Raw genomic sequence first — 16,446 nt, 5'->3', positions numbered from 1 at the left:
TCCTGGTGCCCGTACCTAGAACACTGCATTGCTCCTTCAGTGACGGGATGGGCCCGGTACTGCAGGGATATCAACCCTTGATGGCCTTAGTAGACTCAGGCAAGATCACTCAAGAAAAAAGTCCTTTCTGATGGCCCAATAAGCACACAGCACAAGGACACGCACACCTCAGTACAGTAATCTGGAGGGCTGTCGGTAAGGAGAGTGGGGATGGAGATCTGGTAAGGGATGACCAAGCCTGCAGTGAGGATGTAGATGCCTCCTCTGACTCACAATACCCATGAGTCTCTGAAGACGCACTGAAGGCTGCCCACTCAGTCACCTCTCAGGCTGAGTATCAGTCTGACGGCCACATCTTTATTGTGAAGAAAACAAAGCATGTTGAGTCTTCAAGTCAGATGAGCTGGGGGTGAGGAGATCTGAAAAGTCCTCTCGCTCCTCAGCCTCATCTGCACAGCTGAGTCTGAGGGATCTCGTGTGTACCTGTCAGTATTCCTCACCTGCACAGCTGAGTCTGAGGGATCTCCTGTGTACCTGTCAGTATTCCTCACCTGCACAGCTGAGTCTGAGGGATCTCCTGTGTACCTGTCAGTATTCCGAGGAGCATTTCTGGTGCGGCACGAGAATGTGGCCTTTATCATTCCTCAACGCTTCTGGGACTGTCGCTCTTTTCATAAGCAATTCTCAGTATAAATATTTATCTGGTGTCGGCACAACAGTTAAGAATAAACCGAGAGAATGGACAACTAATTCCTGGTAGGAACGGAAGGAGCAGGAAATGGGGAATGACCAGGAGTCCCGGGATTAGACCCAGGTGTCCTGGAGGTTCAAAAGAAGGTAGATAAAGAGATTCTTAAAAGGTAGGCTGCACTGATCATGTTCATCAAGATTGTAGTCTCAGTGTGTGACCGCAAGCTGTGGCCACTGGCCTTCCAGAGTCATACATGTCACTTGCTGTCCTCTGAGAGTCAGTTTACTACTACTTCTTGCCTCAGCGAAAGTTGTGCCTACAAATCACCCATTATATGGATATGTGTATGGAGGCCACAGGGACACTGGGGACCTACTCAGTCACTGTCCACTTTAACCCCTGACACAGGGTCTCTCACTGAACCTGAAGTGCACTGACTGGCTACAGTGTGTGGTCAGTAAGCGCCAGGGGTCTATCTGTCTGCTCCCCACACCCACCTCCACAGTACTGTACTTTTACATGGGTGCTAGGTGCCACGCCCAGCCCTTGCATGGTTGCTGGGGGTGAACTCAGGTCATACATATGCAACAGGCACTTGACTGAGCTGAACTTCCCAATTCAAAGGATTCGTTACCTCCTCCACATCTGACAAGAACCCGAGTTTTGTTGACCAGAAGATGTCAGAAGGAATTTTAAGGAGGAAGGTTTTTCTAATAAGTACAGTTTAAAACATAATAACATAAACAAACAAACCAGATATGCTGGCTCATACCCATGATCCAAGCACTTGTGGAAGACAAAGGCAGGAGGGTTAAGGTGAGTTCAAATCCAGCCTGGAATACAGAGTGAGATTCCAACTCAACACAAACAAACAACAAGATTAACAGGCGTTGGCACTCTGTCTAGCTTGCGTCCATCTGTGTGTGACTTCATGGCCGGTGGCTCGAGGCTCCAGGTCAAGAATATCAAGCCAGCCTCTGGACCTCAGACAGCTGCTCCTCCTCTTCCTCCTCTTCCTCCTCCTCCTCCTCACTGTTCTCTGTGAAGCAGACCGAGCACAGGCTGCCTCGGGCTGCACAGGCAGCCGACCCATGGTACCGTGTGAGCACTGTACAACCTTACTCGTTGTACTTGGCCAGTTTCAACCTGGGGATGATGTTCATGGACTGCAGCTCTTGGAAGAGCAGCTTGCAGGCGTACGGGATGCGGAGGGAGGACACATGGCACGAAGACTTGCAGTAGTGGCACCTGAAACCCAAGGCGACATGCATCAGAGGGGTGGGAACCAAGGCCTGCACACGGAACCGCTATGTTCCTTCCCCACTGCAGTCAGACACACTGACGGCTCAAAAATTAAAGGAACATCTGTGGATGCAAGATCAAGAATGATTCAGTGCAGTCCTTGTAGTTTAAAGCTATGGAACTGGAGTCCATTAACTATATTTCTAGAACATTCTCTTCAGAAGGGACAACATCTGCTTATACACTGTTTTGAAAAGAATCATTGGAAACTCGATGTCTCACTGCTCCATGAGTTTTCTGATGACCCTACCGACCCCATATGTTTGGAGCATCTCTGTATTATATTACTCTGCAACACGACCATCAAAAACATTCAGTACCCATCACTGAGGCACTTCAAGTCTGACGGAAAGAAGCCTTTTGAATAGGAGCGGCAGTGCCCTCAGGACCATCTCTCAGTGTTTACAGTGAGCTACCCCTGGATAAACCTGACAACCAGTACATGCACATACACAGACATTCCCATGCAACCCGCGCACCAGCCTGGGTCCCCACCAAAGTGCTAGCTTCACATGTCACATTCTTTCCTTCTTTCCAGAGGGGCCACAAACTGTTCTCAGTCCTAATCTATGGCTACAGAAGGTCCCTTGTGAGAAAGTGAATTATTTTTTCAGGGTTTATAGTAAAAAAACATGCTCTCACTCAGAAAAACATCCACAGCAAGGCTGTTAAGGAGATCACAAAGTGGGAGACTCCTCGAGTGCCCACTGGGCAGCTGGTTCCTATCCAGGACATTTATACAGAAGAGCATTACATAGTCATTCAACATAACAGCATAGAATCATAGTCACAGAAATGAGAGATGTTTAGGACACACAGTGGAAGGAAAAAATGCAGTCAGCTCAACAACACCCGGGCACCCTCAGATGGATTTTCACACCCTGAAACACATCAAAGCTTGAAAAGACTTCTGAAAATGCAAAGGTAAAGAAGGGACTGGACAGCCAGCTCAGTGGCTGAGGACACTAGCTGCTCTTGCAGAGGACCTGAGCTTGATCCCCAGCACCCACATGGTGATGCACAACCATCTATAACTCCATTACCATGGGGTCTGGTGCCCTCTTCTGGCCTCCACAGGCACCAGGCATGCACGACCATGCCCAGACATACATGCAGGCTGAATATCCATACACATGAAAAAAGAGAAAGAAAGGAAACGAGGGGAGGCAGAGGACAGAGAGAATCAGGTCTGACAAATTATCCTCTGACCTAAGGACCCTCTGGCACTTGCACGTTTATACACATATACAAAAATTAGGAATCTAAAAATAAAAAAAATGTGTATATTTGGGTTGATGTGGTGGCACCCCCACAGTCCTGTAAGTTCAGCACCTGGGAGACAGGTAAGAGGATTGTAAGTTCAAGGATATCACTGGCTGAATGAGGGTGTTTTTTTTTTAAGGTTCATATTTGGATCTTCTTTTCTCAGAATCTTGGAAGGACTTATGATTTTAAAAGTAAGTAAACTAAGGGCAATTAGGCACGGGCCAAGGACACAGTCACTCAGTTGTGACGCGCTGTCATCCCTCGGAGTTGAGCAGGCCTGTTCCCTCACTTGTAGCTTTGAGCAAAGGCTGTTTCTACAGACAGCACAATGCAGCTGTTTTCTTGCTTTTGTGTGTGTGTAGTATTTAATTCTAAGTTTATTTAACAGGGGCCTGCTACAGGACCTTGGTGTGTCCTTGGACCCACTACAGACACCAGGCTGGCTTCCCTCGGAGCGATCTCTGAAGGAAGTGTACAGTGTCACACTCCTCCCGCTTTACACTCTAAGGAGAGCAAGCGCAAGGCTGAGAATTTACATGGTGAAGGACAGTGACCTCACGGTGACCTCGGAGACAGCCTCCTGCAGGCTCAGGTGCCAGAGCATGCGCCAGAACCCATGCCGACAGCAGACACACTAATGAGATCAACTTTAGCGATATAAAATCTCTTAAAGGACTGCTCAAGACTCCTTTAATGCATTATAATCAAGACATGTCTTTAATGTGCCTGGGTGGGTCCAAATTATTCAGGAATCATGCTCCTATATTATTTTAATTATGTTGGGGAAACAGACAGAACTGCAGTAACTTCTTCCTGGTTTTCCTGTCCTATATATCATATGGTGACTCCAATTTCAGTTAATCTAGTTAAAATTTCCATATGTGCTGATTCATAGTCTGAATAACCCATTCATTTTCTTAATGTATTGATTCAAAGCATTCCAAAGTAACACACACAGACACACACACACAGACATACACACACAGACACACACACACAGACACACACACACAGACACACACGCACAAGCCTTTTCCTCTATGTCTGAACAATCTGCAAAGGCAGAAACCTGACTAAGAACAACAAGTAAACTGATGTCTAGGAAGACAGCAGGAAGCTGCGGCTGCTCGTGAGGTCCGTGAGCTAATTACCCTAATGGGGCTCTTTGGTGACTTCTGCCCTAGGTCCTCTGAGGAACAACAGTCTTGCTGAAAACCTCCCCATAGCAATGCCTTACTAATGTGCAAGTCAGCCACGGGGCCTGCTCCAAGGTACTGAACCGCTCTAATTACCCAGCTCCATTGTGCGGCTTATTGAAGGGCGACTTCCTCCGAGTAGCTGTGCCTGCTCCCTCCCACAGGCTGGGCACACAGGCCAGGTAATGATCGGAAAAGGACAGCATCATTATGCCGCTCGGCCAGAGAGTGGCACAGGAGGAGGCAGCCAGACCACAAAGTGGGTTAGGATTTTTTTCTGTTGGCAACAGGGTATAAGTAGGGCACTCAAATCAGACATATCAAGTCTGTGTGGCTACAGATAAAGACGGTCAGACGACATCACCTGATCAAGCCTTTCAAAGGCTAGCACACTGAACCCATGACCAGGGCTTGTGGTCAGGGAGCTAGACACTAGAGGGACCAAGGCAGCAGAGGCAGAGGTTAACTGAGATGCAGCAGCTTGTGCAGCCTTCCTGCTCCTGGCAGGTGTACTCAAGCAGCCAGCACTGAGACAAAGGCCTGAGCCTTGTGAGCCTGGTTCACTGCCTCCCGTTCCTGTCAGAGGAGTGTGAGGGGGTGGGGGCAGGCGGGGGACACAGGGAAGGGAAACAAGAACTCTTAGAATCTCATGGTTCCTGTTATCAATGAAACAACCCCATTCCATTCTTTCAAAGCAATTCCTTCAAAGTCCTCGTGCCGGACTAGAAGGTTTAAGCGTGGGGACCTAGGCTCCAGGCCCCATCCTATTAGCGATGGTCCCCTTTCCTCTAGTTATACAGCCCACACTATGCTCAATGTGCATTTCAAAAGACAAATGGACATCCTAGGACTGAACCCCCATCTCACTGACAGAAGAAAGGGCTCAGCTTACTCTCGTAAGACTGTGACAATCTTTGTGAACAGGAAGGTGGCCACCTCTTCCATTAGTGTCCACATTAACTTCATATGCAGGACTCATCAATTCAGCTCACAGCACTCATAAGATAATCTGCTAAAGTCTGTTGTTGAGCTAGCAAGTATACACTGTGCCCTAAGAAGCCCCCTTGCTCTTTAAAAAATAATACAACAAAACCAGGTATCTGTTTATCTAGGCTCGTGTATGTATATGCTCAGGCTGTAAGGCTTGTGTGTTCCTTTACTTTCTAAGCTATCTCTCAGGCCCAGCCTACTGCTGATTTTCCTGACGGTTTAGACCATCCGCAAAGAGGCTCTGGGGGGAAGTCTGTGGGGAAAAGGTGGCCATGTGTTCCTCAACCCCAGCTATGGTCACTTACCCTCAGACACTGTCCTCTCAGGTGGTCCCCTATCTGAGAAAGAGGGATTCTGGGTAGGGCCACGAGGGCGGCAGAGGCTATCACTGCTCTCTCCCCCGACTAGCCCTAAGCCAAAGTTTTTATTCTTTGGCAGACCAGAGTGACCACAAACAAGAGAGTTGCTACAACTACACAGCACATACCAGACCCAGGGAGTATCACCCAGTAAGGCGGCCTTTAGATACCAGATTTCGTGTCGGGATTAAAGCAGCCTTGTGACTTGCATAATGAGCATACTGGCAATTCTACAGTGCAGGGATCTCTCAGCAGTGACATTTTTCACTAAGCATCTGCCAGCTGTAAACTGGAGAGTGGTCAGTAAGGCAGCGCTCAGTGGGAGGGCATGGCTTCTGCACTACCGCACTCCTGGACTTAGAACTGCATCTGACACAGCAGAGGCTGAATGCCTGCTGGATGAGCAAGTGAGACAGACAGTCAGTCTGCACTGTGGAACGTACAGTCAGATGTATCTGCCATAGGTAAGGGGTGTACAGTACACACACCAGGTCTTAGTCCTAGCTTTGTCACCGTAAGATATGGGGCGGGGTCTGGGTTACCAATAAGGGGTTGATACAACTTTCCCTAAGGAGTTTTTTAAGGTTGAGATTTATGTCATGGATGCTTGTGAGCAACCATGTAGGTGCTGGGGGCTGAACCCAGGTCCTGCAGCAATAAGCGCTGCGCCAGCTCTCCAGCCCCTGAGATACTAGTCTGCACTACTTAGGAGCTTCGACTACGGCTTATATATATGCAGCACGGAGGAATCAACACACAAATGCAGACTCAGGAAGCATGGACAGGTCAGCATGGTGACACACAAGCATGGTGGCACTCAAGCACGGTGACACTCAAGCATGGTAACGTACAAGTGATCACAGGCAAAGGCTGCATAGCAGCTGAGTCTGGTTCAGAGCAGTCCTTGAGCCATTACTTAAGCCAAGGGATGTGGTCTGAGAGACACGTGGTGTCCACTTACCAGCCGGAATATCCCAGGAGTCCACACTGCCCGCAGACGTCAACCTCGAAGGCGTCACTTGAGATCATTAGTCTCTCGAGCAAAAGCATACTCGCTCCATAGCCGATTAAACAGTCACGCTCCATCTCTCCAAGACGCAAGCCGCCATCGCGAGATCGCCCTTCGGTGGGCTGCCTTTGAGGTAAATGACCAGACGCCGTTAGGCACAGGGAAGGGAGGCCACATCACATATTGACTAAAAGCATGGCTTTGGAGCAGGTGCTCTTGCCAGCCAAGACACCATCTGACAGTGACCTTGAATTGCTTCAAAAAAGCGTACTAGTGGCTCTTACTGTGAAAAAAAAAAAACCCACCATAATTGTATAGTCTTTATCATATGACATAACGATATATTATTTATGTAATCCCTCAATACTACTAGTGTCAGCATTCATCACTCTCACATCATGGTCATTGCTATCAGGCTACTGAAGTCTTCAAGTCAGAGAGTAAGGTCGCGGAGGCGGAGTATCTTTAGAGATGTGCTGTCACTTAGGGGCAGAGAAGAAAGAAAGTCAGACTACGGAAGAAGCTTGGATCTCCACTAGCTCTGCAAGGGCTCTGTGCTGTCAATTTCAGTCAACCTGATGAGAACCTGGCCGCACTCGGGGGAATAGGGAGTGTCAGGTGAAGAAATGCCTCCGTCAGACTGGCCTATGGGCATGCCTATGGGGCAGGGTGGGAGGGTCTTAACTGTGTAAGACATGAAGCGGAGCAGCTCGGGAGGCAAGCCAGTAAGCAGCAGTCTCCACCTCTGCTTCTGTTCCTGCCCTGGCTGCCCTAGGTGATGGACTGTAAACTGTAAGCCAAATAAACCTTTCCTCCCCAAGTAGCAGAGAGCACACTAGAGCAGGCCCCAAAGCTGGTTACTTTCTTGACTTCCTATGACACAGCAAACAGTGTCTTCAACATATGCTGAAATATTAATGTTGCTCTTGTTATAGCTGGAGGTTACAGTGAGAAATCAAGAGTTTTTATTAGAAAATCTACATATGAAAAGCTGATACAAGGTCTGAAAGAGACCTCGGTAGAGGAAACCTCTCCAAGAACACAATCCTTGCCCACTTGAATGGGCTGGTAGACCCACCCCAGTCAGCCACTCCCTTCACTGAGGTCGGCAGACACGGGGAAGGTGGTCAGCTACTTGTGGGCAGACTCGGTGCTTGTACTTCAGCCGCCTGAGATAACTGACTATAGACAACTGTTCCCAGACAACCTCCATGCTGAAAAAGGACACTAACTGACATGGAACCTGGGGCCCACAAAGGGTCTCACTGCTCAGACAGTAATTACCCTGACAATCTTAGCTCTCCTTCCTTTTTTGTCATTAAAAACATTTTTAAAAGATGATTCTATTTTATGTATGAGTGATTTGCCCACATGTATGTATGTGTACTACATATGTGCTTGGTGTCCTCGGAGATCAGTCAGAGAGGGCGTGGGATGTCCTGGAATTGGAGTTAAGGATGGCTGTGAACGCCCATGTGAGTGCTAGGAACTGAACCCAGGTCCTCAGCAAGAACAAGTGCTCTTAACCACTGAGCCATCTCTCCAGACCTATCAACATTCTGAAACACACACACACACACACAATCTATGATTTTAACAGGTATCACACCTGAAGTTATGGTCAAGACTGAGTTTGGCTTTTAAGAAGAAAGGCCAAACGGTGGCTGTTCCAGTTCCCTCCCTGTACAGCATGCTCAGTGAAAATGAGGGAGCAGGTACTTACTGACACCTGTCACATGCCTGTACCTGGTTCTTATCCACTAGCACTCTGTCAGTGGGCACCATCATCCATGAGGACTGTGGAGAGAGGTGACCTGAGGCGCCCTTACTCGAGAGCTGTCTAACAGGCCTGTGACGCAATCTTGTTTTCCCAACACCTTTTCTCTCCACATGAAGACAGATGCGCAGCTCCAGGAGCCGACTGCAGTCCTAACTCCCTTTCCTGACACACTCCCTGTTCTGAACCCTGACCACATGCCTTGAGCTGATTCGACTGTGGCTCTACCTGATTCTTCCCTCTTGAAGTAAGGAAATACCTACTTGTTTTTAGGTTTTACAAGAGCTTACAGCGAGGGGACTTTAGAATTTTAGAGAAACTTTGGACTTTTAAAATGTTGGAATTTTTTAAAGACCATGGAACTTTTAAAAGTTGGTATATTTTACATTATGATATTAAAATTAATATGACATTTTGGGGACTTAAGAGAAAGGAAAAGTTACAGTTGAATACTGCTGTGTTGAGTTCACATGGGATCAACTGTGCTGGCTAGATTTTGTTTGTTTGTTTTTTTCCAACTTGACATATGCTACAGTCTTCTGAGAAGAAGGAACCTCAGTTGAGACAATGCTTCCTAAGATCACCTGTAGGCAATCTTGTTGGATATTTTCTGGATTAATTCCTGAGTGGTGTGGGCAGGAACTGCTCACTGTGGACGGTGCTATCTATTCCTATGCAGATGGTCCTAGAGGGATCAGAAAGCAGGAGGAGCAAGGCAGTAAGAGGCTTCATGGCCTCTGCTTCAGTTCCTGCCTTAAGTACTCGTCCTGGCTTCTCTGTGATGGAATGTTACCGATAGTTGAAAGATTTAATTAAATTCTTTACTCCCAAGTTGCTTTTGGTCACACTGCTTTTCCCTTTGTTTAATCACAACAAGAGAAAGTAACCAAGACCATGTTTAACATACCCACATTTTGGTCCCTTAAGGGAAACAGAAACTTTGCTGGGACTGCTGGTCTCCACCGATCTCCACCGAGATGTGACTGATGCTTTGACCGCAGCATCAGCTCCCCAAACCCCACTCAGTGCTCCTCGTACCTGGTAAGGACGGCTCGTGGTCCCCGGGCCCGGGCATGCATTTTATCCAGCACCATGTGTTTCAGTTTCTGATAGTACACAGGTCCAAAATAGATGTATGCTTCTAAAGGTTCGCTGAAAGAAAAGCCAACACTGGGTTTAAGCAACAGAGTCTGGGTAACTGGACAAACAGCCTTCGCTAGGCCTCATCACCTGGAGGTTTTCCTTACTTATCTTCTCAGAGACCTATGACCAACCGTGTGAGGACAATCTCTAGCCTGTAGTCAGTGAAAAGGCTAGACCAAGGCCACAGAAGCACAGCATTGTGTAAGAAGATGCTTTCATAGAGAAGCATGCTATCAGCAGGACGACCCTATCTATTCACAGCCACGGTGTCACCAGACCAACAGCTTTTCTTCATTTGTTATTTCCAGATTGATCTTGCGTCTACTCTCAGCACTAGACAATCTGATCTACCGTAACAATCCAGAGAGATTCCTCCCAAACTGGAAATCAGAGCAGATTATAAAATCCCCAATGGCTTCTTCTGATATTCTATGTAGCCCAAATTGTACATGGCTGTCATGTCAAACACACTACAACTTCCACTTCAGGACCTCTCCCCCGTGGCCCGTGCTGATACACTCTTCTGTCAGATACATGCTCGGGATGCCCCGTCAATCCTTGATGACATAGCTTAAGCTGGCCAGGGACTTGCATACAGTCTGGGCTGTCTCTGCCTCCTATGTGCTGGGATTACAGCTGAGAGCCTCTTTAAGGAGCACCCCACCCCCCTTACTCTTAGCACCTTTGTGTATCATCAGTTTGTCTGTCTGCTTACTGTCTGTCTTCCCCTGAGAAATCAGTTCTTTGTCTCCTTTGGCACAGTGGTTCCAACATCTATGATCCTGCTTGGCATACAACTAGTGCTCAATAAATGTTTGTTACACAATTTATTCCACTAATGAATAAATATAATAAGAATCTCAAAAGTGACTGTGTAAGTGCTATGGCAAAAAAAAAAGGTCTGAAGCAAACAGCCAAGGAAGGGACACCTTCAAAAATCTTTCCATTGTCTCCAAGTGTTGTTCCTCAAAGGGCAGGAAGCGCTCGCCAGCGCTGTTTAATCCAGGTGTACTGAGCCTCCACTTCTGATGATATAGACAGGCCCAGGGAGCCTGAGAGGTTAGGTAAGAGCCAGTGAGTGGTGTGACCAGGCCTCAGATCCAGGGCTCTCTCTGCCTGCCACAGTGGCCTATCAGAAAAACAAGTTCACTTTGACCGAAGCATATGGTCAAGTGGGAAGAGCCGCAATCTGCAGAAAGGCAGCTGCAGTCTTTGGCCCAGCCTGCCTGCCCCAGCTCCAATGTGCCAGTACTGGAGTGAAGGCTGCTGCAGTTACTGAGCGCTCCGTGGATTTCAGCACAATGGGACCCTAGGAAGTCACGGGGGCAAGGGCCTTGAGAGACCCTGCTCTTGTCTCAGTCTGTCATGGACACTGTGTGACCTCTGCGATTCAGTTTCCTTGGTTGTGTATCAAGGTGGTCAGCTAAGGGTCTTTCCAGTTTTAATAAATGACTGTGGTCCTCAGGGATGGTACTCAAGGTGGAATTTATGGACCTCTGTCACCCAATGCTATTCCATCATCAACAGAGTAAAGCCACACGCAATTGCTGCTTCTAGCTACGATCAGGAGCATGGGTGAGGACCTAGGTGCAGATCTGAACAGGCTCAGCAGTGCTTCTCAAGTGTTGGCATGGAGATGAATGGCAAAGGGATGAAAACCCACGTGGGCCCCAAGGGAGCAGTGTAGCCCACAGCTGTCCACACAGAAGTCCACCCAGCTGTCTATAGCACACAGCATGTAGCCCACCCCATGTGGATGCCAAGGGAAGCAGCGTAGCCCACAGTTGTCTACATAGCTGTCCATACACTGTCCATGTGGCTGTCCACAGCACGTAGTCCACCCCATGTGGATGCCAAGGGAAGCAGTGTAGACCACAGCTGTCTACACAGAAGTCCACACAGCTCTCTATAGCACACAGCACGTAGCCCACCCCATGTAGACGCCAAGGCAATCAGTGTAGCCCACAGCTGTCTACACAGCTGTCCACACATCTGTACACAGCACACAGCATGCAGCCCAGCCTAATCTTTCAGTGCATTTATGTTTAGGAAGCTGCACTAAATAGATCCTATGGTGTGTACACTCTCTGGACAATATTATCTCTGAGTAGAAACGAAGGCCATAGGTTTGGTGATGACTATGGCTTTTTGAAATGGATCCCTAACTATTTAACTGAACCACACTTAAATGGAGGAAACCATTCAGGTTTTCATAAAATGAATTTACTTGTTTAAACATCTCAAGAATGATTTACTTAAGGAAGCCCATATTGCTACCATCTGAGCAAGCTGTTGTCCAAAGCGCTGGATCCATATTTTCAGCAGAAATGGACTCTGGGCAGGGGTGCTCTCTTCTGGAGCATGTCTCTGTAGTACCACAGTTAAGCATCCATTCTCGAGCATGCTTCAGCCGACCTGCACCCGTGCTCGGGTGGCTCACAGCCCAAGGGCAGGTTAAGCAGCAGGACCCTGAAGTCTTAATACAAGGGTTCACTCACTCACTCACTCACTCACTCACTTGCTCACTCACTCACTCACTCTGTGTGAGCGCATGGGTACCTACATGAGTACATGTGCATTGGTTTAGAAGGTCACGGAGGCCAGAAGGTTTTGGACCCCAAACTTGGGTCCTGTGGTGCAGCAGCCAGAGATTTTAACGGCTAAGCCCTGTCTCCGCCCCTGGGTACTGTATGTGCTAGAGCGTATGGAAGCAGCAGATCTGATCATACATGCTATGTGAGCTGAGTTTCAAGACCTCATCGTTCACAATAATTGCATGGACTTGTGTCTGTCAAAGATGGCAGCTAGACCCTTCACCTTCTCTTGTCCAGCCTCACCTCAGACTGCACGGCTCCCTCCTTATGGAGTAAGAGCTGGGCGGGCACCTACCATTTCTCGGGACTTGCTCCATAAGTGTACTTTCCTCTGTACAGCACTCTGAATGACACAGCTTCTGTCCCTCCATGCCTTATGCACTCTCTCCTTTCCCCTGCCTTTATGTAGTGAGAGCTAGTTCTCAGATTTACCTGTCAGGCATTGCTGGAGCACCTGTGCTGTGAGGCGGTGCGCTAAGGGCTGGAGACCGAGCAGTAGAGCTAGCACTGCAGTCTGCTCTCATGGAGATGTGTCCTCGCTGGGAGACAGACAGCAGTATCAGGGCATATGTCCGAGGGACGATGGCTGTGGAGAGCCACGGGGCAGGAAAAGGCAGCACTAGGTCGGAGTTTAATTGGGTAATCAGTGGGCAGAGGGTGAGGCTCAGTAATGGCATGCATGAAGCCCTGGAATCAATCCTCCTTGCCAACACAGAACAAAAACCTCAAAGCCAAACCAAACCAGACAACCACCTGCTTGGCAGGCAGTCACTGAGGGCCTGCTGGAAATTACCTTGTGTTTGCTACTGTTCCATGTCTAATAACAAATCTGAACGGCCAGCTCTGTGGTTTTATTTACTGTCAATGGCTAGCACACATTAGGTGTGAACACTGGGCTCCAGGCTATGAGACAAAGCACTCTGTCTCTGTGCTCGGCACAAATCTAGCAGTCTGGGAAATACTGCATCAGATGCAATTAATGTATTCCACAAAAGCAACATAGAAACCCAAGCTTGTTAAATGACAGCCTTACCAACACAAGTGCTGCTCTCAATGTTTGGCTTTCTATGTATGGCCTTTCTTGGATCAGATTTCCGAAAGCCCTTCTGTCTAAGGCAATCTTGGAATGCTTACCTTACAGTATTCCTTCTTCAGGGCCCTCCCCTGTGATCTCTAGTGTTTAGCAGCACACTCACCCTGTGATGCCTGAGGTGACATAGTCTTTCCCCAGGTAGTTGTAACCATGGCGAACGAGGTCTTCACACACATCCTTCACTTTACTCCCTCCAAAGGCAGTGCCGTAGTGGAACCTGCCGTCTAACACGCCTGCCTTGCCAGCCAGCAACTCAATTAACTTTCCAACCTGTGAGACGGGATGAGAACAAACTAGGTGAGTGCTTGCCTGGACGGTCAGTTCTCCTGGTATACTTGCCTTTTGGCTTATGTTCCAAAAAGTAGCCTCAACCACAACCACCAATAGTGAGTCATTAGCAACAGCAGCATTAGGGGTGTCTTGCTGAAGAACCCTGGCCCATGTGACTAACTTCCCTGACTGAATTCCCTAGTTTTCAGACACTGAAACTCAAGTACAGAGCTAAGCACCACGGCCAAGGCCACATGGTCCACGACAGGCCTGCTATGTACAGGTAGCCACTGCTGAAGGAGACATGGAGCAGGCTCAGCACACAGGACTCTCTGTGCTGAGGGCCACAACTGCCATTCACATGAGATAAGTGCAAAAGCACTTGTCATTCGCCACAGAGGAGAGTGAGTAACAGGGACGAGGAGTCCGTTTATCCATCAGGGGGCCACTCACTGTAACTAAACTAACTGCCCACTTCTTTCCTTCAGAACAGCACCTCTGAAAAGCCCAAAGGTAACTGACCGTCATTCTTGATGGGAAGCCGTGTGGGTTCATTATGATGTCGGGACAGATGCCAGAATCACAGAACGGCATGTCTTCCTGGGGGACGATCAGGCCACAGACACCTGGGGGAGAGAAGATTTTATGGCATGTAAAGCACTGGGCAGGAGGGAAGCATACAGTATGTAATTGAGATCTCCCTGCTGCTCTCTCTATCCCACTCTTCTGAAATCCTCCCCACTGTCTCCATCAAGAACAACAAAAGCAATTTCCAACAACCCTGATAGCCAAGCAGTTCAAAACTGATTCTCCTTGCAGAAAAGCATTGTAGGCTGTGGACTGGCATGCTGACATGACACACAATGGTGCTGTCAGGCTGCCTGCCCACCTTCCCTGAGCACCATGAAGACCAAAGGGCAGTCTCGACCTGGCTCTCGTCTGGGAAGTTTTCCAGTCCACTGTTTCTGCTCCTTGTCGGCTAGGTTGTGGTCTGCTGGGTTCTGTGCCTAAACCACAGGAATGCAAATTCTCTGACCACCAAACAAAGACGATTAAATACAACTAATTATGTAAAATGTGGTTTTAAAAACCTGTGACAACAAATCTGTGTGTAGGGCTGGAGAGAGACAGTTCAGTGATTAACAATACCAGCTGCTCTTCCAAAGGACCTGAGTTTGGTTCCCAGCACCCACATGGCAGCTCACAACCGTCTGTAACTCCAGTTCCAGGGGAATCCAACACCCATACATGCAGGCAAAACACCAATGCACACAAAATAAAGATAAACAAATAAATCATTTAAAAGGAAAGAAGAGGAATCCTGGGCATGGCTGAAATGCTAACAGGTGCACACACTGGCTGCACGGTTGCCTACCTTGCCAGGGCTTCCTTGGCTGAGCTTAACCTGCTCTAAGGAATTTTAATTCTTATAGCTTACAGCACATTAGAAAACTGATCTTTGATTGAACTTGTAAAGATCAACAAGAAAAGTAAGAGCCAATTCATTCTTAGAGCAAAGGCCAGAATTAGACATGGAATTCTGAGAATGGAGGCCAAGCAGGGCAGCCTTCCAGCTCAGCACTCCACAGACATTCTCTTAAGGTAGCAGACCTGAGCAGACCGTAACAGTGTTCTAAGCTTTCAGAGATTTTGATGTTAAACAGTTTTTAATTCTTCTGATTTGTTTTCCTTGGGAAGGTGAGTGGGGCTAGAATTTAGGTGACCAATTACAATGCAGATAGGAGCTGGAGGACCTCACAGAGCAGCAGAGTAAGGACAAGTGCTCTTACACAGTAGTGTAACAACAGAAACAGTAATAAAAGAAAACTCATTTCCCCTGGGTGTGAACGGACCAACTTCAGGACCTATTGAAAAACCCAAGACGTTCAGTCCTCTTTGTCCTCTACATAACTCAAGTCACTTTTTCAAAAAAACCAAAACCAAAACCAAAAAGCCTAAGTTATTATTATTGCAGTGTTGGCGCTAAAACCTAAGACATGATAAGCAAGCACCCCTAGAGCCCCCAAACTTCTTTAAAATGAAAGCTTTATGATCTGGATGGCATGAAGAGTTAAAGCACAGAGCAGGAAGTCTCCCTGCTCATTTACAACTGTGTCAGTTAACATTACACTGTTTCCAGCGGCTGCCAGCAAGACTGCAGTCAGGGCTTGTGGAGTTGGATTCTAGAGCATACAGTTTCTCGGATACTTATTTTGGTTGAAAGTTTTTTTTTTTTTTAATCATATCATGATATTCATGCTTCCCTGTATGAATAACAGAAACAGTTACTTGATATGCTGTAGTCCATATCAAGCAGAGTATGTGAGTGACTTGTCCCTTCCCTCCAAAACCACATCTTATCCATAATGAAATTATCTGACAGAGGCCGAAAGTTACTGGGAAGTCCACTTTGAAAGAGATCAAATCGGAAATCTAGATACCCTAAGGACACCACTGTACAGCAAAGAACAAAATGTTGGAATCGGCACCCTACAAGGAAGGGGTAGAGCCTGTGAAGACATGTGAGAGTCAGGGTTCAGAGATAGCCCTTAAACAAAAAACCAAAGGGAAAATGCAGCACCCTTGCAGGCATGACTCATAGGGATGCTGGGGTCAGCTTGGTAGAGGCTGCGGTCCACCCTCCACACAGAAGCTGGGAGCTGGGGACGGGGTGTGTGTGTGTGTGTGTCCCAGAACAGAGTGAGGCAGATTGACATGCAGGCTGAGACTTGGGGACGACAGGAAGACAGAAGACT

The 16,446-nt window shown here is 47.8% G+C and overlaps 1 protein-coding gene across 2 annotated transcripts in view; it reads right to left on the bottom strand.

Annotated features, from left to right (window-relative positions):
* Positions 1–335: 335 nt before the first annotated feature.
* Positions 336–16,446, bottom strand: part of Polr3b (RNA polymerase III subunit B) — a 93,309-nt gene continuing 77,198 nt past the window's right edge. The window contains exons 24-29 of one of the 2 annotated variants that reach the window (XR_003712580.1): positions 14,213–14,316; positions 13,524–13,690; positions 9,629–9,742; positions 6,766–6,939; positions 535–1,939; positions 336–483 (exon numbers count right to left, since the gene is read on the bottom strand). Coding sequence is in view for 1 of the 2 variants with exons in the window: in XM_028776983.1 (XP_028632816.1) it covers positions 1,810–1,939; positions 6,766–6,939; positions 9,629–9,742; positions 13,524–13,690; positions 14,213–14,316 (689 nt within the window). In the remaining variant the exon portion in view is untranslated. Of the gene's footprint in view, positions 1,940–6,765; positions 6,940–9,628; positions 9,743–13,523; positions 13,691–14,212; positions 14,317–16,446 lie in introns of both variants that reach the window. The other variant, XM_028776983.1, reaches the window with a different exon arrangement.

Source organism: Grammomys surdaster, unplaced genomic scaffold (genome assembly GCF_004785775.1).
Source record: "Grammomys surdaster isolate TR1022 unplaced genomic scaffold, NIH_TR_1.0 275, whole genome shotgun sequence".
Taxonomy (NCBI): domain Eukaryota; kingdom Metazoa; phylum Chordata; class Mammalia; order Rodentia; family Muridae; genus Grammomys; species Grammomys surdaster.
The sequence above is the reverse complement of the archived record's forward strand: the minus strand, read 5'-3'. Positions and strand labels throughout refer to the sequence as shown.